The 24,169-nt window shown below is 36.5% G+C and overlaps 1 protein-coding gene across 8 annotated transcripts in view; it reads left to right on the forward strand.

Annotated features, from left to right (window-relative positions):
- Nucleotides 1-24,169, forward strand: part of LOC130154051 (hyccin 2) — a 73,684-nt gene that overhangs the window by 17,502 nt on the left and 32,013 nt on the right. For all 8 annotated transcript variants that reach the window (XR_008823592.1, XM_056349700.1, XM_056349702.1 and 5 more), the window contains 9 exons: nt 3,786-3,887; nt 6,037-6,115; nt 7,175-7,276; nt 12,775-12,954; nt 14,940-15,020; nt 15,665-15,780; nt 16,552-16,647; nt 18,396-18,512; nt 19,212-19,299. Coding sequence is in view for 7 of the 8 variants with exons in the window: in XM_056349700.1 (XP_056205675.1) it covers nt 6,065-6,115; nt 7,175-7,276; nt 12,775-12,954; nt 14,940-15,020; nt 15,665-15,780; nt 16,552-16,647; nt 18,396-18,512; nt 19,212-19,299 (831 nt within the window). In the remaining variant the exon portion in view is untranslated. The remainder of the gene's footprint in view (nt 1-3,785; nt 3,888-6,036; nt 6,116-7,174; nt 7,277-12,774; nt 12,955-14,939; nt 15,021-15,664; nt 15,781-16,551; nt 16,648-18,395; nt 18,513-19,211; nt 19,300-24,169) is intronic.

Here is a 24,169-nt window from a genome sequence, read left to right on the forward strand (position 1 = left end):
GCTTGGAGCATGGGCATGGTGGGCAGGCACAGCCACCAGGCACCGGGCCAAGATGCTCGCTGTGCTTTTGTTAAGTGTTCGTGTAGGGTGTCAGTGCTGAGTTAGTGTACCATGACGTGACTATGTTGCCTGTTTGTATGAGTCCTTAAAAATGTTGTTAATATCCAGGCAGATAATTTGAAAGGGAGAGGTGATTTGCCCTAAAACGAAGCTAGTAGAGTAATCCTAGCTGGATTACCCTAGGTGTGGGCTCCCTCTGTATTGATACAGCAGAGCTATGTGTCTACATCTCTTTTAAGCCACGTGAGCAAATCAAGCTTTAACATCTGAAAAAGCCTTCTGGGAAAAATGCAAACATAGCATTGGAGAAATGAATATTTTGTGTTTATATTTTTCTGTAAATGTGGTGCAAACTGACATGTAGATAAGGTCCTTTTCCTCCTGGGATATAGTTCATATTACTGGTCTTTAATGTACACCCTGTTTTAATGTACACCCTGTCAAAAATGTGCTGAAAGCATCAGAATAACTAGCTGTATTTATATAAACAATCACACAAAGCTGCACTTGGAATTTTCATTGAGTGAAAATGGATAGATTGTACAGTAGAGATGGCCCAAAGAGATCTGTTATGTAAAGCTCACTTCCCCTCACTCTTTTAACAAATACACAACAAGCACTGTATGTTGTTCTCTTCTTCAGGGATGAAAAAGTACAGGATTCCTGTGTAGGTGCCCCGCATTCTAATCCTTTGCATACTCTGGAGATAATCACATGCAGCCTCAACAAAAAATCTTGTGTTTGTTCAAAGTAGAACTGTTAAACTCTTACTGTACCATATGTAAGAAAACACTGTGCAATGGAGTTTTTCTTGTGTTGTTCTTAAAGGGCGTAGTATAAGCTCCGTGCTTCAGCAGTTGTTCTCAAGGTAGCTACTTTCCTAGGCAGCAGGTATGGCTTTGGTTCTGAAGCTGACTTATACTGGAAAACATCCCCAGACAGGGCTTGCTTGAACATCAGAGCATGGCACAAACATCGGGAGAGAAGTACATGGCATACTGGAGGGGAAGGTCCCTTTTTCTTTTTCATGGTAGCTAGCCACTAGATGGGCTTAACTATAATATTAGCCTGCACCCAAATTTTGACACAAGCACAGGTTCAGTTGTTAGCTTTATGTGAGTTGACTTGTTAGACAAACTGCTTTATGTGGACTTTCTCTAACATGCAATAGCCTTCTGTAAGACAACTTAATTTCTTAGGTGGGTTAGGTGTTAGGCCATTATGACACTTGAAATTTTTGACTTACCATTGTAGGAACATTGGCATCTGTATAGCATTCACAGTAAGACACTTGAATCATTCTTGTGATTCCTGGTGGTTTTGTAATTTCTTTAGATACGCCAGGCTAAATCCTGACTCAGGAGAATTGCTAATTTTTCAATTCAGTGATTTCACTTATTTGTCATATTCTTCTCTTTCTCCAGACTACTATGTTTTTACTGGCCTGATGCATGTGTTTCTTGATAGCCTCATGATTTTCCTTATCTCTGCGACAGTTAGCTTGCTTAGTGTTCTCCTTGCAGTCTTGCTCTGAATTGTAGTGCTATAGGGCAAAGAATGCTTGTTGTTACTTAAAATATACAGTAGTATTTGGTGCTTTGCTCAGTGTGGCTTTATCGAATATGTTTTGCTTTCCTGTTGGAGCTGTGCTGTAGTTTCATACACATTGATGTTCACTGGAGTGTAAAGAGAAGGGGGATTTGTGTTTTGCATGGGGTTTTTTGTTGTTCTTTTTTTGGGGTTTTGTTAGCTTGTTTTTAAGCGTAATCTTAATTCCCCCTTCCAAGGTTTCTCCAAGGAACTAGTCAACTTCATACAGAGTTGATGTAATCTCAAATTGATATAATTGCTAGAGGAGAGCAGCCACTTGCCTCCAGTTTTTAACAGGATCATCTGAGCTGAAGTAATCATTTGGGGGAGAGGAGAATTTTTGGCCATGAGTTACAGCTGATGTTTGCTCAGATATCTACTACTTTCTGTGTGTAAAACTGTTTGAACCCCTATGCCCCATTTGTGATGCTGTGTAAATTGTTTTTCAAAAAATTACCCTCTACTTAAATTTAGTTCTAGAAGACCTGAGATTTGGTTTGTAAGCAAACTGACAAACGAATGAAAAAATTTGAACTGTTACAGTCAGATTCTCCAACCAGGTCTCTGCACATCTGCTTGTGTTTGGTTTTTTTGTGTGGAAAACCGTACAGAAATAGAAATGCCCTTGTCTGGTTTGCTGCTATATAACTGTGATTCATGCTTTGGGGCTAAAATAACTCTAGTTCCTATGCAGAAAAAAAAAAAAAGTCTAACTTAATGCAGCTCTGGAAAGGTCCACCTTCTGAACGTCCAGGATCTGTATCTTTGGTTTTAACGCTAGAGATAGCAGGTTAGGTACAACTGAACACCTAGGTAGCAAGCATAATAACATAGAGCTAGATGGGATCACATGATGTTTCTAGAGACTAGTGTATATCAGGTATCATGCCTGGACGTAAAGGGTGTTCCTAGCGTGTTGTAAAACTTGGGAAGCTTCTAGAAGTCCTGAATCAGCTCTTATGATCTGATACTATGTCTTGAAGATGCGTGCCTGATGATTATGAGGAACAACTGATAATAAGTTAAATACATATGTATATTTATCTTTCAAGTCTCCTGTGCATGTTTAAAAATCTGTACATAATCAGCTACAGTGTGCCTGTAGGGTAGAATTTGTTTATTTTTTCAAACCCCTCATAAATACTGTCGGGGAAAGAAGAGGAGGATGGAGGATTTGAATTCCATTCATTCGGAAGTGTATTTAAGGTTTCTGCAAGGAATTGGCTTTTTTTTTTTTTTTTTTTTTTTTTTTTTTAAAGAGTTGATTTTAGGAAATTTGTAAGGGACATGGGTTTGTGTATATCATCTCACGATAAAAGCATTCACTTGCAATTTAGCCTGAAAAGGATGGTACCTACTGTTAGTCTATCTCTAGTTAGTGCAGAGGAGGTGGAAAAAAAAAAAAAGAGGGGGCACCTTTCAGTAATTCAGTAATTTGGAAGAGGAATTAATTTAATAAGCAGTATGGAATGGAAAACACCCATTGTTCATATACTTCAATTTCCTATTAGAGTGCTCTAGATACTGAAATCCTCTAATTTAGCTAGAGTGGTCTCATTTGCGTGTTGTTTACCTCATGCTCAGCATGAAGGGATCCTGCAGTCAAAGGTGAACTTCAGTGTAATACATAATTTTTGCAATGACATTGAAATTTTGGCTCTATAAGGAACATGTATTAAGAGCAATGATAGTAAGGAAGAGTCTTGAGTATATTCTGTTTAAGAGGTATGTGTTCTTCAAAGTCAGGGTATTGATTCAGCTCACATTTTTATAAAAATACTACTCTTTCATCTTACATCTTTCTTGCACTGTTGTTCATTAATAAATAGTGCTTCAGTTTTCCTTTCTACGGTGCTTGTAGTACTATGCACCATTAATAAGTAAGGTTTTTCCACATAGGTGACAAAGCCGCCTTTTTGGATGAAGGCAATTTCTCCCTTCTCCCCACTGCAAAACTGTTGAGCTTTTTTTTTTTTTTTTTTTTTTTTTAATGGCAAATTGCTTTGATACAGAAGGACCCACCCAGCTTTAGTGGATTTGATAAACTTCATTTTGTAAGGTCAGAATATATTACTGTTTGCTTTACTGTATTCCTCTTTATTTTGTGATCATCGGAATTTCTTTTCACTTTTCAGAAAACAGGGCAGTACTTGAAGGCTTGACAAATGCATCCCAGATTGAAAAACTGCTGCATTCCTCCTCCTCTTCCTCCTCTAGAAAACTGACTTTTTGAAGAGGTAAAGTTGAATGTTGCACTTTCTGTAGAAAATACTTTTTTTCAAGGCAAAGTGAACTAAATCTCAGCTTCTTCTGTTGCATGTCCTGTGGTGTTTTAAATTAACTTGTATCCAGTCTAATTCTGGTGACTGATAGCTGTTTCCCTATCTATTGAAAAGTATGGTTTTGGAAATCTTTGTTTACTAGGGTCTATTGAGTTGTGTTGTATTATTTTATAGAATTATTTGTCAGCGCTTTTTCTGAAGTAAGTCACCGAAGTGTTTGTTGAATTTAAATTAATCTAATGTTATTTCTGATTCTGATACCTATTAGGGTATTTAAACACACTTTATAAATCTGAGACAGTTCCTTACCCACAGGAGTTTATATTCTTTGAATGACTTGCTGCCAACAGCCATGTGAAAAGCTGTATGTAGCCCTTTTCGTATGAAATTGCTAACATTGAACTTACAGCTTCCCAGCACAATTTTTGTATCTTATTTCACTTCATTTTCTGTTTAACAGATACTGATGTGTTCTTAAATACCAGTGTTCTGAGACCAGAGTAGGTGATCCCAGTCATGTAGCCTGGCTATTTAAAAGCCATTAATCATAGCACTTTCATGATGTAACTTGTATATCAAACTTCTAATTTTTGGTTGAGTCTAAACAATTTTCAAAACGTATCTGAAAGAAAATTGTGGAAATTAAATAATTCAGTTCATGTTTACCTGCCTTTATCTTACAAATTTTACAACAAATTCTGAAAATAGTAGCATTTAATGTGTTTTTGACATTACTTGTATGAAGTTGGTGAGCATAAGTGTTTGTAGGATTAAAGATGATTGTAGCAGTCTTCATCTTATTGTCATCTGGCTGTGGAAATGTTTCTCTTCCCCCACCGCCCCATCCCTTCCCAGGCTAAAAGAACTTCAGAAAAACTCAACTGTTATGAAGGACAAAAAAACCAAGGGGGGGGGGGGGGGAAGCTTTGAATCTGATGGCTATTTGTAGGTTTTAGGGAAAATGCGGTAAAGATACATGACAGTAGTGGCAGCTTTGTTGCATATAATTGTTATATAGCAATATCAACTTCTTAAAAAAAAAAGTGACCAAAGTATCTCTTAAAATACAATGTCCCTTCACAGATTTTCTGTTTCTTGTTTCTGTTCAGGCAGCTTTTAACCTTCCAGTCCTGTAAAAAATAAACTTTTGTTGAAACCTTAGCTTTAAGAATCACTGTCTTCATATATCTAGTATGGCTTCAAACAGCTCTTATATTTTACTGTCTCCTCAATGTATCCCTTTCCAAGTCACTATTCTTAGGTCTTAGCCTCTAGTATTAGGCTACAGTTTCATTTCACTTCATCAAACTAAAATTTTCTGGGATCTTAATGACTTCCAGGTATTGCCAACCTGTACTGAGATCATGCAGAAAGACAAAATGACCCTTTACTGCTTTAGACCTATTTAAACATCAAGCAAAAGTATCTAGTGATGCCTTGTGTTTATAACATTTTTGCTGTTCCCTTAAGAATTAATTTTATGAGAATTCAAAAGATGTTAGAATATGAATAACAAGTTGTCCTTGCATGTTTGTTTGGTGGTTTTTTTGTTTTGTTTCTGAGAATTCCAACATACTTCTAGAAGAGCTAAATTTTGCCGTTGGAATGAGACACCTCAAAATTCTTTAACAACAAGGTTTAAGGAGTAAAGTTCTGCTATTAGAATTTCTAATAACTTAGGTGCTACGAAGCTGCTTGACTCCAAGCTGTATCTAGAACTGTCATTACAATCTCTCACATGGTTTGCTCCATGATGCTCTTTACTTTGTTCCATTTGTCTTTTCTTTGTACTATATTTGGTAAGGGAGCAAGAATGAGATGATATGTTTCTCTTTAATAATATACATTTTGGCCTGAAGCACTGAATCATCCTTTTTCCTCCTCTATTAATGTGCAGTACTTTCCACTGCAAGTCTGAGAGAACAGTTTAAACATTGTTAGGAAATAGAACCAGTTGTCCAAAATGCAACTTTTCCTTTTGTTTGATTACATATTTCCAATAGAATTATATAGTAACAGCTGTTCATTGGCATAGGATTTTACAAAACTTAAGTTTTGCTGCTAGAACTCTTATTTAATTTCTTTTATTCTGTCTCTTATAAAGGTAAGAGAGAAGCAAAGGAAGTAAGAAAATGTTGGGATCAGAACGAGGTGTTGTGGAAGAATGGCTGTCAGAATTCAAGGTCAGCTAAGAAGACAAATGATAGCTATACCATTGGCTTTACGCCACAGACCATTGATTATTATTTTTTTTTTTAATATCCAATAATCAACGCTTTAAGTATCTATTACCTGATCTCTCAAATTCTTCTAATGCATAAAGCATGCAAAGGTCTCAGCAAAAGAGCCAGCTGGTACATAATATGCAATGCATGGTTTTAATAGTTTATTGTTTATTATTATAGAGCAGAACACTGCTATAGCAACGTGTTTTTTTAAAGTGTATATTTCTATGTAGATCAAGCTGTTAGAATTTAACTGATAGCTGGATAATGCTGCCCCAATTTCTGATGGGGCAAGTTTATTATTTTTAAATTTGGAGTTGAAAAAATATTAAAGAAAAATATTTGGCTCTGTTTTTATCCAGACCATAGAGGGGTAAAAATTAATTGTTTTATCTTGAAGAATCCAGAGTAATTTTAAGCTGTTTTGCCTTTGATAATTAACAATGAGTAAAATACAGGATAATGCATAAACAAGAAAACTGGATTTCATGACTGATGAAACAATTCTGTTACTTAAATTAAGAATTAGTAATTCCTCGTGTAATTGGTGATACACAGTAAGCCATTATGAGCTATTGTTGGACATTTCTTGAGGAGCCAAGGATACAAAATCCCCAAATGTGGTTGCTTGATGGGACTTGAGTCTGTCCATGCTCATTCTAGATTATTCATACCTCTTAAATAATTCCAGTTGATTTGATAAAGACTTTGAAAAATGCCTATTAAATAGAATATCAAGAAAGAGAGTCCTCATGTCAGGCTGGAGGAAGTGATTTTATGAAAGATAAATCTGAAACTGCTTTTTGATTTAACCCTGAAAGTGTCCCCAAATGCTATTCATTTGGAGAAGAACTTGTACTTAATGAATAGATTTTGAGTCTGAAAACTTACTAAACTTCAAGAATTTTTCTTGCTGTTGAGATGAAACTGAATCCTTTTGTGGAGATCTTTAATACTTGGAAGCATTGATTTATCAGGGTAATGCTTTTTTTGCCTTTTTTCCCCCTTTTTCTTTAGGCATTACCTGAAACGCAAATTTCCAGCTATGCAGCTACATTGCACCGAAAAAAAACACTGGTACCAGCTCTTTATAAGATCATTCAAGACCCAAATAATGAGGTAGGAGACTTTAAAAAAGATTTTTGTTCATATTCTTCTGTCTTCTACCTCTACAACTACAGCTAGCATAATTGAGAAGTGGAGAGAGAGAGGAAGGGTCTTTGATTCTTCTTTCTAATGTAGTCTAACATGGTATCACCTCTTTTTACTCTCCTGTTTCTTGACAGTTACTTTAATGCCTTTCTGATAAAACACAACACTGTCTGCTCCCAAAAATACAGTTTATGCTGTCTGCTAGATTTTACTTGCCACAGCTGACTGTTACACTGGATTTGGCATGTTTTAAACCACCTTTAGGTCATCACAGAGGCAAAGTAGGCCTTACAGTGAAACTCAGTAGATCAATGTGCTTCTTACCTGGTAGCTTATTACAGTGGAAGATGGAGTCAGTTTATTAAACCCTCTTAAATTAACCACATCTTCTTTTGCTTATAGTAGTATCATGTTTCTGTAATTCGGTTTACACTGCTGTAAACAAGAGCAGGACTGGGGCCTCAAAATATAATTATATGCAATGAAAACTTAGCTTACTCTTGTACATAATTAATTTTGTAAATGACGTTAAACTGAGCTTTCTATTCTGTTGGCTTCTGCAATGAGCATTTCTGGGAAAGTGTGTGAAATACAACTTCTGCATACTATTCACTGCTGTGTAAACTACTTTAGATAAAATGCTTCAAAATACTTGATTTCTTATCTGTGATCTCTTGTGTATTTATAAATTAAATGGCAACTGTATGGCAAGTAAGTTCTTAATTTTCCTAAGTACTGCTTTTGGAAGCTGAATGCTTGATTGAGCTTAAAGGAGATTGCATAATGCTCATGCAGTTAAAAAAAATAAAGCTTTGTAGCTGCCAACTTCATTTCAGTGTAACAAATAACTTGCGTAGTGGCCATTTTCTTTGTACTGAAGCCATTGGTATTATGTCTCCAACCTCAAGCCACCATTGCTGCGATTGTCTTTTAGTATATATGTATCTGTGTATGTGTACTTCTGAAAATGTAAAATCTTTCCTTGCTTTGAGAATAAGCATTTGATTTATTTTTTTAATGATGCAAAGAACCAGATTTGCAAAAAGAGTATCTTCTTAAGGGTGTGACAGTAATCTTATGTTACTGTACACTGAAGCCTGCCAAATACTGCTCTTTGGAACTGCTTCTGCCGTTTGGGCCTGATTGTGATATCGGGTATAAGATAAGCAATCCCAAACTCAAAGATGACTAACTTCAGGTTCTGCTTGTTAAGGCAGTTTGTATTTCCTTGTTGCACGTCCTCCAAACTTATTTGCATGTGAGGAGTATAACCATAGTAAATTCATTACTCTACATAATCCTGTGGTAGTACTTGGCTCTTGAGAGGTTTTAAAAATACGCTTTACAGGGGTTTATTTGTTAGAAGGACAACTGATAGCTTATGAAGATAAAGCTTAAGTGGTAGACTTATCAAAATTTACTTGCTGGATTCTTAAACTTGATGGACAAGTAATTTTTTTGTACAACTTAGTCATAAAGTTAATCTTGCTCATAAACAGCTTATTTAACTGTATAATATATTGATTTTTGCATCATTTGAATTCTAAACTAAAGTGCTGTTTGAAGTACTGTTAGGTTTTTTTAGTTTTGCAATTTTTTGAGTTGGTTTATGGTTTTAGACATGAATACTGTATGGATTTTAAGCTAATACAGTACTGAAATGTAAATACTGAATATTCATGTTGGTCGGTTTAGGTTTAACTTGGAAAGCTCAGCCTTGAAACAAAATGACATCACCTTTGCAATGCCAAGCACTGCCCAAACCCATTACTCTTCAAATAATAACTAATTTCACCCATTATGTTATAGTTAAGCTTAAAATGAGCACGTTATTTTCTACCACAATTGAATTCTTCAAAAAGGCAAGCATTTCCACTCTTTGTCCTGCGTATTATAATACATTATATTTCACTTCAAGATGTGGCAAATTTGTAAAATAAGTCAAACTAAAGCTATTCATCAGCTTCCTTAAAACATGACTAGTTGCATCTCTGTGAGGTGTAAAAATGAAGTCTGCAAATTATATCATTCTCACTTACTGTATATTTAAACCAGTAAAAGCTAAATTTGTAATTGTTATGCTAATAGGAATGCTGTTTAATATAAGTTTTCAATTTATTGGAAAAGAGATACGTTATAAAATACTTTTTTCTTTGGATTTTTTGGGCTGGCTGCTGTGCTACTCAGTTTCCTTTGACTTTTGCCTGAAAGATCTTTGGAATTAAAGTAGTGTCTGCTGCTTCATGGATATACCCACTACTGGTGACAAAAGCTCCATTTCCTCTGTTTATCCAGTGCCTTCTCAATATTTATATTCAGAGAGCTAATTGGAAAAAGCTGGTTCTCTGAAAAGCCAGAAAACTAGGATGCAAGGAAGATATTTGTTCTTTCTTACAGTGTCAAGTTTCGTGTTTTCAGGTGGGAGGCAATCGTAGTATACTTTGATAGGAAAAACTTAGGTGTTTGTGCATTTGAAAATATTTGTGTTGTAGTGCCTTCGTGTTGGCAGCTTTTTCTTATGGACTTAAAGCTCTGAACACACCAAAAGCGTGGTTGCCACAAAAAACTTTCAGGTTTTCACCTAAGAATTTTACAGTTGTTAAACCTTTTGCACAACTAATATGACAACTACTAGGAATTAGGATTATTTACATGGTTGCAGCACCAGTGACTGGATATATCTTGTATCTTTCTAGGGAGCATGGTTTCACTTAGAAGACTAATATTCTAAAATATTCATTTGGAAGAAAGTAGAATAAACTCAGTAACTGCTCTGATTGAGTCTCATCTGACTTATGCTGAAGTAAATTATTTTTTCCCACTGTTTATAATGGGACTTGAATTAGACTAGCTGATTTCAAATAGGAAGCAGCTTTGGGCTGCTGTCATCTCTGATCTAGTAGAAACACTCTTTATTGCTATGCTGCTATATATATCTGGTTTCTGATAATATTTGTTTAGCTTTTCTTGCATGTGTTATCTCCTTGCAGATACACTTGTATTTATTGTTTTCAGAGATTTCTTCTCTTTCTTCTTTATGCTAGCATCATGCTTAATTTTCTTGTAAAGAAAACCTACAAATTTATTCCGTGATTTCGGAATTATTTAGTAAACACTATTTTTATTTGAACATCTGAAATGTGTTAGGCCTTTCATAAAATAAGAGTACATTTCTGTCTCTGAGGATTTGAACATTTACTGTAACAGATGGCTTTAATAATTAGTGTCACTTTTAGATAGGAGTTTCTACTAAGTAAAAATTAAGAAAAAGTATACTTATGCATCTTTTGAACATAAAGTACCGTGTATATATGAAATACTGGAATAAATAAGGTAGATAATATATGCTCAACTTGATAGAGAAAGCCCTAGGGTTGTTTTATTAAAGTGATTGCAATAGAAGCTTTGTGGACTTCTAATTTCATTTAGATCCCAAAACAAAAATTAAGTGGTGAGGTATTTTAGCTGTATGGCTTGTAAAAATCTGTGTGCTGCAAATGAATGGACTTCTCTCGTATCAACATTGTTAGTGTCAGCTTTCTTCCCTCCCTCTCTTGTGGAGTCTCTTTGCTTCTCCTGTAAAAGCAGGATTTTAGCTTAAAGTAGCTGGGCTGTCAATCAGAAGCCTTGTTACACAAGGTACTTACACCAGACTCTTGTATAAGAAGAGATTTGTCTGATAGCAAAATTTTATTTTATGTAGATGTCATGTTATGGCTTATGCAATCAGTGGTTTAAAAATGGTGTGCTTCATTGGACAGAATACTGTGTGTTAGCAATGAAACTAACGTGTTCACCCTTTCTTGGGTGATGCTCTCTTAAGGCAGCTATGTGTATGGGTAGAAAATTCTGTCAAATTTGTGTTTTGCGTTAGTGATATACTAGAGTAAAATATCTTAAGTCTAAGTATGTGAAGTTGTACAGTCAATACAGATTCATGGCGTTGCACATTTATCAAACAGTCAAACGAGTCACTTGTAGAAATGTCAGTCCCTCTGATGATAACAAGGGACTTCCCAAAATTTTAAGAGGAGGGATGGTTCACAACAAACCACTGAAGTACATCTTCAGACAGCACAGCAGAAGAGTGACAGTGAATGCTACAGGAAATTCTTGGTACCAAGATTTTTGGTGAACAGACAAATTAATAAGAGAAGAATACATCAAAGTCTATGAAACATACTGCTAATGGTATGAAAGTCCTAAGCTTCGTGTACCTGTGAGTGAGAATGCATACTGAAAGAGGAGTCTTACATGCCTTACCTGATCAGCTCTGCACTGGGCATTTCCTACTTAAGGCTTTTTGTCTCACCAGCACAGCTGCTATTATGTTGGTCAAATGTAGGGCTTTTATTGCTCAAAAAAAATTATATATATGTATTTTCAATGTTTAATATCATATATGTATATGAGAGCTGCATAAAGCATGTATGGTTAGAAAGAAGACCTACTTAAGGTTCTGGCCTCTAACTCTGTAACTCTTCTATAGGAGTATAGAAGCTTTAGGTTACACGGATGCCTCCATCTTTTTGGATGTTGAATCCTACAAGTATTTACCTTAGGTCAGATCATCCCATTTCCTGGAGTGTAATACTAATTGTGTTACTTACTACTTGCTTAGATGTAAGGCTAGATAGGTCACAGACCTTATAAAAATTCCTCTTGGAATTCCACGCCTCCCCCCCCCCCCCCCCCCTTTCCCCCATTTCTGACTTTGTTTAGTTGTTCTAGTTTCTGATATGATTAGTCATGAATAAAGGGGAGACAGTTTGATGGGGTTCTTTTTCTTCTCTTTTCCTGTTCATTAACAGTTTTAACAGTTCTGTGGATGCATTTTAATTATTGGTTTGACATGGTAGACTCTTAAAAATGGCAGGGGTTTTCTTATGCTTGTATGACACCGACTTGGAAAGGATCTTTTTTGATTCGTGTACTGAAACCCAAAGGGCAGCTCAAGACAGAAAAATCAGTTTGCATTGTGATCAACAAATGCATACTTGTCAGTTTTGAGACTAAAAAGCTGTAGGTAAGAAATTAATTCCTATTTCTGTCAATAGACTTGTCATTAGCAGCTCATTTTTAACCTTTGTACTAATATAAACCTTACAACTGCACCATTAAAGTTTTATGGTGCTCATAGTTCAAGCCATGTGTCTCTCACATGCCTTAAATTAGTACCTGTGTATAAAGTGAATCTTGTACGGACAGTCTTGGAGAGTAATGTTCTCAAAGCACAAGATGGTGGTGGCTATAGTAAGGCCACATTTCCCAATACTGCATGCCAGTGCCCCTCAGGTCTGTCCTTGCAGGTGTCCTTCAAAGGAATGTAGTTATCACTTTGGTTCATTCACTTGCTTGCCATTGAGGAGTGCAATTTTTACTGCCTGCAGTGGCTATATGATATAGCCCCTATATTTGCTATTTTGTTCTCTCTTTAATTCATTAGCCTTTTTGCCTTTCCACAGCTCCTGGAGCCTGTTTGCCACCAGCTCTTTGAACTTTATCGTAGTTCTGAAGTTCGGCTCAAGAGGTTCACACTGCAGTTTTTGCCAGAGTTGATCTGGGTATATCTGCGTCTTACTGCCAGCAGGGATAGGCAGAGTAATGGCTGCATTGAAGCATTGCTACTTGGCATTTACAATTTGGTGAGTGAGATGAGTGGGAATGGCTGAGGAAAGCTTTGCTCTGAGGTTTTGTGTCACTGACCACTAGGAATAAAGTAAATTATTGGAACAACATATTTAAAATTGTAATATGCTTACATGAAATCATATTTAATCTGCAGGATAGCATAAGATAATGAAGATTTAGTAAGAAGTATTGCAAAAAATACTTCTTTTATAATAATCTTTTTGTGACAAACATTTGAAAAGGATCAGCTCATGGGCTTTCTTGAACTGTTATAAACTTGTGTTTGTAAGGTAATTAAGTAGTCCTCAGTGCTGAAAAGTACAGCTTTCTATGGAGATGATTGTCAGGGCAACATGCTTGGTTAATATGTGTCACTGCCCCCCACCCCACCCCCTGCTTGCTCTGAATATGTCTTTTTCGGGGTAATTTGAAGCTGAACCACTCTGCGTGTTAGAACTTGGATGCATGTATGTGTACATTTGAGGCACAGTTGTCTTGAGTGGAACTGTGATTTTAAGAATACGTAAAAGTAACTGTACATGAAGTTTGGCTGTTGGATGTAAAAGTAGTTTTTTATATCCTTACCTTGGCCTGGAAATGGTTACTCTTGTAACGTTATGGAGTGGTTTGATAAATTTAGCAATACTGCCAAGATAGGCATTCTCTCATGGGGATTTTTGTGTACAGGACTTTAAAACATATTACACTGAAACATCGTCCTTGTCTTTACTATCATAGTAAACCCCTCCTTTAAATTGCGTGTTTCTACACATGAGAAAACACAGAACAATCAAACTGATTGTTAAAAAAAATATAATTCTTGTTATGTGTCTCTACATCAACTCTTAACTGGAAGATTCAGTTCTTTTAGGAAAAAAATTGGAAACTGCTTGCTGATTTTTGGTAGTTTACTCTGTAAGAAGTAGCATGTTTATCTTTGTCGATGGCTTTCTCATAAAGGTCCTTTTATAGTTCCTTTGAAAGTCATGTTGGTCATTTATGTTCTTTAAGGACAGCAATTTCTCCATTCTCTCCAGATTAGGGAAGAAAGGGGCCTCAAAATGGACAGTGGCTCCCACTTACTTTTCCCTTTGATCAAATTGTTGATATTTTTTCTGCACATATACTGAGACTGAAGGAGTGAAGTTATTGTCTCAACACTTAAGAAGTGTAAGATGAGGATAAACCTTTTGCATTCTGCTAAATCCTATCAACAGTCCTCCTGCTGTGATCCCTAAAGCCTGCTACGAGTGCTGTGCTACCTTGGACTGAGTTTTCACATAAACTGGAATGACTAGAGGTCATTGTTTGGAAATTTGCTGTACAAAGTGAAAAGGCAGGGGTTTAGATTCCTTTTTGGTACAGTCGTCTGTAATTGCTCTTGGTATATTTGCTTTAAAAACTGCTGGGTTTGCTTATTAGTAGCCTAGCAAATATAAAATCTGACTGCTTTAAAAGTCTTTTGAAAAAACTTTGTGTATTTCTTACAGATAGAATGCCTGAAGAAACTCTGCCAGTCCGCTTGATTTCACTTTTTTCTCTATGGTGCATTTATTATGAAGTACTGCCCATTGTCAGCAAGTGACTCATCAGCCCTCGTGCTTCTAGATCAATTGGGCTTAAAGTGTAAACTTGCTCTACTACGCAATTCTATTATAAATAAATGTTATAAAGGTGGGCTAGAAAAGCTTTTTGTTCAGTTTTGGTTTTGATGAAGTCACACTGATCAAGGAGCCAGTGCTGTGTTTTTTAAATGTTGCAGACCAGTACTGCAAAACAGTCTGTGATAGAGGTCTTTTCCACTTTTTAAATAGGTATGCAAATTTGCTGATATTCTGCAAAGGTGCAGAGACCTTTGGGGTGTTAATAGTCTTACTAGATCAGGACATCTGACTGCTTCCTGTTCTTATTTGTTAAACGCCTTTTAAGAGATGAAAATGATTCAGAGTCCTGTCTCCTTACTTCTCTTTGGGTTTTGGTTCTGGTTTTTTTAATGCAGGAAATTGCTGACAAAGACGGAAACAACAAAGTTCTATCTTTCACGATCCCTTCGTTATCAAAACCCTCCATATATCATGAGGTAAGAGAGCTGCTGTGGTAAATTAGAATTGGATCTATTAGAGAAGTGAAAACTGGATCCATTTGACACAACAGGCCATTTTAGATGCATCTTGTTGCAGTAAGTTTTCAGTGTCAGTAGCTTGCAATTAGTCTAATCGAATTCAATAGCATTAGTAGAAGAAAAGGAATGTAAATGTTGAAATGTTTTTGCTGACAGTGCCCATTTTGAACAGAGCTCAGTTGTGTTGTAGTTGCAACTGTGTGGTTTTTTGCCTCTTTATTCGTTAGTATAAAAGTAGCCTTCATTCTTCTAATTCCTCCTTAGTATGGTTTGAACTTGGTATTGTGTTTTTTTTTCTCTACTGTTGCTGCACAAAAGGTTTATGCAATTAGGACAGACTTACTGTAAATGGATATGTAAGAATAAAAGTTGAAAATTGCTCTCACCTGGTCTATTTTAAGTGTGGAAGCTGTTTATAGTAATGAAATTAGGTAATCTTTTTAGATTTACTGTATTCTGGAATAATCTTAATTTTTACAGATCACAAGACAAGCATGTCTTTTGGCATGGGTGGGTAGGAGTTTTAATGTTTTTGGAGACCTTTTACTTATGACTTGATTTCTCCCCTGTCCTTCCTTCTTCCTTCTGGCACCTACTTGTAGCCCTCTACTATTGGATCCATGGCTTTAACTGAAGGAGCTCTATGTCAGCATGATCTCATCAGAGTAGTTTATAGTGATCTTCATCCTCAAAGAGAAACCTTCACAGCACAGAACCGGTAGGTGGATGTATTCTAATACTGGATGTGCTTCACTAGGCATTTAACAAGTCCTTAAACATTAAGACTGAATATATGAAGTATTCAGTCCTTTCCATTGACTGCTTGGAAATAAATCTGGAGAACTTGGTAGTTCTTGGTAGAAGTCTTGGTAATCTTGAGGTATAGTATTTTTCTTGTTTGTCCCAGTTTTGTATGTTCTTTTGCTAGTTAATTTAGCAGAGACTAGCTTCTCTGTCATTTCTGTGTCCATCAGGAATATCTTTGGGTTTATGTCTGTCAACTCAAATTCTCCTGAAAGTGTAACAAAATTCAGCTTTGGCTCTGAGGCTGTGACTGCTTTTTCCACAGGAAAAGGGGAATGCAGTTGAGTGGACAGACAGAACTAAGGATGAGAGAAATTACCCTGCTGTTCTAGTGACTGCCAACTTTACCTAAAGCCAGCTCTGAGAAAACTGATAAAATAATTTTGAATGCATTGCAGGCTTGTCCAGTTCTGTAACTTTGTCCAAATATTATGCCATTTCCTCCATAGTTCCTGGATATACTAATAAATTTCAGTAATAATAATCTTAAGTGTTTAATACCGAACCTTTAGTAGCCTGTTTCAAGTTAGTGAATTATAATGAAAGAGGATTTTGGGATTTATGTGTTTACTTCTAAAATTTTTCCTGTGGGGTGTTTTTTGAGACCAAGTTGTAGATTGTGTTAAATTCTGATAAAATATGAAGAACTTAAACCATGCAAGATTTTGCTCTTATCTCTTTTCAGGTTTGAGGTGCTGAGCTTTCTTATGCTGTGCTACAATTCTGCTATTGTCTATATGCCTGCCTCTTCTTACCAATCACTTTGTAGGATGGGTTCCAGGTGAGAGACTCTTGCAGGGTGCATCTAGACTTCTAAATAAGAAAGAATTAATTTACTTGTTGTGTTTAATAACTTATAATATTGAACCACCGGTCATTCGTACAGTTTAATTGGAAATTTGAACCTGTGCTTGCATACAGATAAAACACATGGGTGATGTTACTGCTGTGTGGGCTTTCATTCTAGTTATAGATAAATAACTTTATGTAACTTGGAAAGAAGAAAAAAAGAGGCAATTTTTTTTGAAAATTAATTGAAGCTGTTCAGACTGATTTGTGGTTGGTGTGTTTTGGGGTTTTTTTTGGTTTGTTTTTTTTTTATTTCTGTCTTTTAGACATTTTTCAGTTTGGTTAGCTAAAAAAATCCTGTCAGGAATACCACCACTTTCCTTTACATCCAAATATTAATGTCTTGCTTCTGAGGATGGTTTATATGAAGTGCTTGTACAATGTTCTGGGGTTTAGTGGTTTGTTTGGGTTTTTCTTTGGTTTTTTTGGTGGGATTTTTTTGTGGGGTTTTTTCCTTCCTTTCTCCCCCGCGCCCCCCCCCCCATAATAACATCCCACATTCTGGAGAATTCAGTACTGTGATTTCTCAAAGTCTTATATGTGCCCTTTATATAACGTTCTACTTGAATAGTCTTAGAAGCTTCTGGCTGGCAAAGATCCCTGCTTTTTGTTCTGAAAAATCTCTAGTATATCTGATATTCCCATATGCCTGGTTTTTACCAGCATTTTTGTCTAAAATGAAATAAATTCTCTTTCCTGCTACTCCCAGAGGAATGTCTTTAAATGTTATGATTTGTAGCCTGTTTGCTTCAGCGTGATACTGCCATGAAAGAAAAGCATTACATGCAATTTGGTTACATAGCAAAGAAGAAATTAACTACCTTCTAACAACATATATTCTGTAGTAACACAGATATGCAGCTAAGATTATAGCCTATTTTTTTTCCTATATTTTCTAATGGGAATGGGTTATTTGTTGCTGTGCTTCCATTATCTTCACTTGAGTTGTAGCTATGCAAAATTTGCCAAATGTGTTCAGTTTTCCTGCATCTGAAAATTAGACCCATTCTTTGGGTAGAGAAGAGACAACATTTTGTAGGCAAGGGATTTTTATATTGTTTTTGAAACAGTGCAGCAGCTATTATGTATTAGTGATCATTTTTTGTTTCCATGATAGATACAGATATTAAAGTTACGAATAAACTATTCTGGGTTTTGTGGAGACTCAGTGCAATGCAGTATATGGGAAGGCAGGCCTTTTTTCAAGGGTCAAAAGTTTTTTTCAGCGGGCAGCTGAGAGCGGTTCTCAGGAATACAGTATCTGTGTTACCCAGTTTCAGGTAAAAGGTGATCGCATGCTGTCGTCATACATTAGATTAGAGATGTCACAGTTCTTTTATACCACTGAAATGTTTCCTTTAAAGAAGGTTGGTTTTGGTTACTGTATTTTGGGGAGAGTCTGCTACTTGGCGGCTGGCAGTAGAGAACATCTTGCCACCCTTATTCTTCAGAAGTGGGTTATGATTTGAAGAAAACAGATGGAATTAATGGTGGCTATATGGGAATAACATGGGATTATCAGCAAGCCACATCCCATAAAACTGCTTTCATGACTGGGAGAGCAACATAAGAATGTTCGATGTTGTGTACTTATATTTTAAAAATTAAAATATCTGTGATGTAAAGACATATGTAGTGTTTGTGGAGTTAATGTTCTGTTACAATGCTCTGTTTTTTCAGGCTGTGTGTGAGTGGATTTCCACGGCAGCATGAGAAACGCTGGAAAGAACGCTGCGGTAGAGTGGTATTAGACCCCGATTTCATGGTGCAGCTGCTCACAGGTGTCTATTATGCCATGTAAGTGGATGTGTTGGGTTTTTTTTTATAAAGAGAAATGTCTGGTTTTACACGGTTTAAAATATAAATGCTAGTTGGTTTATGATTGAAAAAAATATTTAAACTCGTAACACAAGCTTGTAATTTGATTAGTATATTTCCTGTTACTTGCTCACTTGGCCAACTGATAATTTGAAAACATGTTTGTCAGCATTGAATTAGGTGAAGAAGGGCCAGCAGCAGGTGCTGAAGAGAGTTGGGCTTCTCATTTCTTTTTTTTCCCCAAATTTCCACTACCACCAGATACCTTCTGTTCACAAGTGTAATGAGCTTGGATGCCAAGATAATCTAATGAAATGCAGACCTCTTGAATGTCAGTAGCTTCTGAGGTAGCAAAAATAAATTTCTGATGGAAATTCAGTTCTGGGGGTAGTGTTAACCTTTACATCTTGACCCTATTTTAAAAATTCGTTCAGTTTGTCCTGATTATGGCATCAACTTGGTCTTGCTTGAAGGTGACGGGGAGCAGCTTTTTTGTTATACCCACAAGATTAGTAAAAAAATAATGCTTTGTCTATACTTCTAAAACAAGTGAAGGGGCTGGGGTGTATATACAGTTAAACTTTCTACATAAGCAAAGAAGTGAAGAGTTGGATTTGGGCAGAAAAAAAGTTTGAGTTCATAAGATATGAAAGATAAATATGTATCTTTACTTTTTAGATATAATGGTCAGTGGGATCTTGGCCAGGAGGTACTGGAGGACATAATTTACAGAGCACAGCTTGAACTCTACTCACAGCCTCTGCTGGTAAGAAACAATCCATTGAAGTTTGTGGTCTTAGTTAAGAGGAGTATGGATGTGTTTCTGAAGTGGACTGGTAATGAAAGCATTTGTGGCCATTTACTGCACTCCAAATGCAAGCGGTTGTTAACAGCTGGTGTTTCAACATAGCAGTTTATACCATGCTTTTTTCTGCTTGCATATTAAGCTAGGGTGTTGGGATCTCCTAGGACTCATTGATGCTGAAAGCCAGGGTTTTCTGATGTATTACAGTCGGATCAAAATGTTGTTGTTTTGGCATAAGCTACCAATGAGTTATTCAAAGAAGCTTAATCAGAGGGTTATATGACATAGGACTTTGGTTGCAAAAAAGGTGTTTTCTTCGCTTCTAGACCTTCAGCAGGGCTGAGAATATGCTGTGTGGTTTAACTGGTAACAGAGGAGAAAAAGCAACAACAGGACAGAGCTGAAAGTGAAAAGGCGCTTCATCTACAGAGTCAATGTCAGGTTTTGATTGATCGAAGTCACAGAGGTCTTAATCTTGACCTTCTTCAGAGGAACAGCAATAGAAAGGAGGAGTTCTGACTGAATGGGGTTTCTTCAGTTTCCACTATACTTGCTGTTCTGATCATAAGAGGAGAGAAATGAAATGGGGAAAGTAGTGAAACTCTGCTGGATGCAGGTGGATGTGATTGGGAAGGATGAGGAGGCTGACAGAGAGAAAGGATTGGAGGGATTTTATTTTTTGTCAGGTGTAGGAATCAGGATCAAAATAAGAGGGAAGATTAAGGAGAATAAAGTAAAATAGGCTTGTCTCGGTTTCTGCATCAGAATTGTGGCTAGAAGCCTTCAGTGCTCTCTTGAACTAATGGCAGTAAAATTTCACTGCTTTTTACATAACTGAGAAAGGAGTGGATTGGGAAAAATCTTTTTATGTGGCAGTCAGAGCTCCCTCTCTTCTGCAATAAATTACGTAAAATTATTCTCTTGATGAATTAATATTGGCTATAAAATTTATCCGCAGGCTTTCTGACACTGCTGCATTTTAAATGCTTGGTACCCATTGAATTATTATAATAGTTCTTTTTGGAAATGACTCATCGCTGTATCAGATTGAAAGCTTTAAATTAAATATTTAGCCTGCTGAATTGGGCCACCCTATTAAACTACTACATTTAAAAGGTGTGTGGGAGGATCTGAAACTTGATGATATGACAATTTTCAGTCCTTTTTGTTCATTTTTAATCAATTTGTCCTTAGAGATTACTTCTAATTGTAAGAATCATCTGGAATATCTTTAGTTTTTTTCCAAAGCTACTCCCCCCAGCCTCTCTGGTGTCAGTGGTGGGATGACATCACCAGTTTTCCCTCTTCCCCAGTTGTCAGGTTTTTTGTGCATATGCATACAGTCACATCTGGTTTTTTGGGTTTTTTTCATGCGTATGTGTGCAGGCACATCTGTGGGGTTTTTTTAATACTCTGATCATTGCCTTGCTTCCTCTCATGTTTCTCTACAATTTTCAAAAAACAGCTTTCAGAAATTGTCAGCTTTATTAAAAAATGAGCTGCATGTCCTTGGCCTTGTGCTACATATTCAAGTGATTTGACTTTTTTAAAGGTTGGAGTCCTTTCACCTTGTTGCATTTTCCAGGACTTGTATGTTATTTAGCAGTATTATAATTTTTTTATTTTAAACTCAACGATACTGACACAAAATAAAATACCGTCTCTGCAGCATCCCAGGTAAGCGTAGGATTTCCTAACAGCAGCAAATTCTTTGAAGTCCATTTAATATTCAGGCAAACCCCCACATTAGAATTATTTTTAGATATCTGTACTCGAGGTGTTTGTATATTTATAGGAATACCATCAGTCAGCATTACAATGAGAAACATCACAGACCCTGTGTTTGGGTGTATCTCTTGAAAAAATATTTTTGACGTTATGGTAGATCCATGCTTTTGTTTAATTAGGTTTATATTGCCTGTGGACTTAAAAAGAAGAAAAAATCCGAAATAGCAGCATCAGAAAGCTATGAAATATCTGTCATGTAGAAGCAGTGTTTCACTGTTACCCAGAGACTGCAAGGGAAAGGTGTTTTTTTTTTTTTTCCTGGGAAAAGTATCTCTATTAACAAACACTGTGTATTGGTTTCATAGACATGAAAACTGGGAGTTTCTGTAGAGGGAAACTAATCCTCAAGACTCAGTGTTGCTACCAAGCTAGCCTGGACCTGGGGAGTAGCTCCATTCCGGTCAGTCTTTTTCTCTGAACTTCTGCACTTGTTTCAGACAGAAATCCTTGTCTTCAGTGCAGAGATGCACAGGCTTCCTTAGCCTAGTACACAAGAAGTATGGATCAGCAAGTCCCTGTTGTGACAGCACCTTTATCCAGTGTATTTTATTGATGTACTTGCTGGTTTTGTTGGATGCTTTTTGTTAGAGCTCCTTTCGGGTAGGCAAGAGTGGATGTCTGGCCTGAAACCAGCCCTCCCTTGCCATCAATAGTTGCAGACTTGGCGTGCCAAGTCTGAATCGTGCTGTTTGTTTTCCTGCTGTGCTGGGTTAGACACAGTGAGGAAATCTTTTTTGCATCCCAAAGGGTTGCAGGTTGTTGGTTTGTTGGTTGTTTTTTTTTCTGGTGGAGAAGGGCTGTGACTCAAACTGGTTGTTTAGGTTGTTTCAAAGTTTGACTGTTGTGTTGATTTTTGTCTCCATATGGTTCTCCTCAGTCCTGAGAAGTGCAATTTGTGCTGTTAGAAAGGGCCAGCTGTTAAAAGGTTCAACAAGCAGAAATGCTCTGTCACTTTTCTGGCCCTGTTGCAGAAGCTTTTTCCTACTAATTTTTAGTTTTTAGTCCTGTATACTGAGAAGGGTACCTATTCAAAAGAGGGTGCAACTCCAGTGAGTGGACAGTGGGAAGGCAAACCATTGTTGAACTTCTATCTGCTTTGCCACAGTACAGCGCAAATGATCTTCTGAAGTCTTTAACGTGATCAAGGGTAGGGTGAATGCAGTTTGTACCATTTCAAGAGGATGGTGTAGGAAAAGGCCTGTGTGTGAATACAAGTGAGGCTGAGAGAATTGGCTAGCAAAGGGTAAATTGGTGTTGGGCAAGTGGAAGGTAGAATGATAAGGAGCATTTCTGTGATGGTGCCAATAATCTTTTGTGCTGGTTAGAAGTCAGACAGGAAGGTGGTGTAGAAGATGTTTAATGGGGAGTTACAGGGTTGCAACAGTAGCTGGAGATCAGGATCAGCTATGTGGCAGCCATTCCAGCCCCTCAGGTAATGGAAAGTGTTTGATTTAGTTAATGTGCTGTGATCTGTGGCTTTACTGTTTGAAATGGTTTAATTTCTTCTCATGGTTGCTGGGTGATTTGCCTGCTATAACTTGTAGAAGAGTCACTTTTACTTTATTGTAATGTGAATAAGCACCTTTAATTCATGGAGCTTTTATGGCATGCCATATGCATTGATATAGTCTTTTTATCAAATGTTATCTGAGATCTTCACAGGACAAGTGATACGAAGTTCTGCTAATAGGGTCTGTTCCAGTGGTTTAGTAGATTTCTTGTAGTTTGTGTTTTTGTGAATGCTAACAAAAGACAGCTTAATTAGTTAAACTGGTTTGGTATCTGTGGGCTTTGGAAGTTCAAGGAATTTGTTGGTTGTCCTTTACATTTCCAAGTCCTCTGGCAACCTAAGACTATCAAGACAACATTGATGAGGTTTAAAAGCGTGGTAGTTCTGTTACTAGGTTGAGGGGAACATACGAAAATGCTGCTTAGAGCATAAACCTAGGAAGTGCTTGATTGTAATCATGTGCTAAACAGTTGATACTACTCCATCAGCTAGCCACAAGTCTTTATACAATAAACAAAATGCCTGTTCTTAGAAAAAGAAAATGGTCTTAAAGGAAGAAAAATGTATATATGCATTGTCAGGAAAGTGGATTATCTTGCAAAGATACATACTCTAAAGCAGATCTGTATTTTATTTGAGTGGACAGAACAGTCAACCTTACAGTTTTATCTGTGGCTTAGAATAGGGTTTACATGCCTTTGCCTTGAGCTAACAAGTAGACTGAATGGATTTAAGACATGCAGACCACATGTATTTTTAAGTAAATATGTTTCTCTTGCCACATAGTGAACTCTGTTCTCTCAAGTTGCAGAATCAAGTTTTTTGTGATACGAGAGAAAATCCGTTAGAAGGCAATGTAAAATTGCTTTTCACAGTGTTTCTTGGAAACTGTAGTGGAGAGAATAGCCTGCCCAAATTATGGTGGGAACTGTTGCTAATTTTAGAGATTAGCAGGTTACGTTTTCAGTAGGTGTTTTAAGTCTAAATCTCTCTGACACTTCTAACTACTGTCTTCATTACTGGGGGAGTAAAGAGCATATAGGAAGTCAGATGTCTGTGAAACAGACCTATGAAGTTGTGATGTTAAATTTAAAATGTGTCTAATTTTTATTGCTGGTTGGTTGTATACATTTATAAGATTTTGGAAAATCATGGTGTATTCCTTTTATTTTTTTTTTACTTTTTATTTTTTACATTTTAAGTCGTATGTTCTGTGCAGCAACTTTGTTATTGTTCAGTACTGTACATGACAGAGACTCAACTTGCTTTTCAAGAGCTGGTACACAAGTTCACTTTTTGAACAGTTTAGTTGTAAACTATGAAACATTTAACTGAAAGTTGCTTTTCATTATTTATTTTTTTTTAAAGCAAGCCTCTAATCTGACAACGGCATTTTATAGGAAATTTAAAGAAGTAGTTAAAACATCAAAGCCAAAAGAAGTCACTTGTTCTTCTCAAAGCTGCAAAGCAAAACTTCTGACTTTATAATAGGCTATTACAATAAAAAATCAGATATAATAAAGATGAATGCAT

The sequence above is a fragment of the Falco biarmicus genome, chromosome 8, assembly GCF_023638135.1.
Source record: "Falco biarmicus isolate bFalBia1 chromosome 8, bFalBia1.pri, whole genome shotgun sequence".
In the NCBI taxonomy this organism is placed as follows: domain Eukaryota; kingdom Metazoa; phylum Chordata; class Aves; order Falconiformes; family Falconidae; genus Falco; species Falco biarmicus.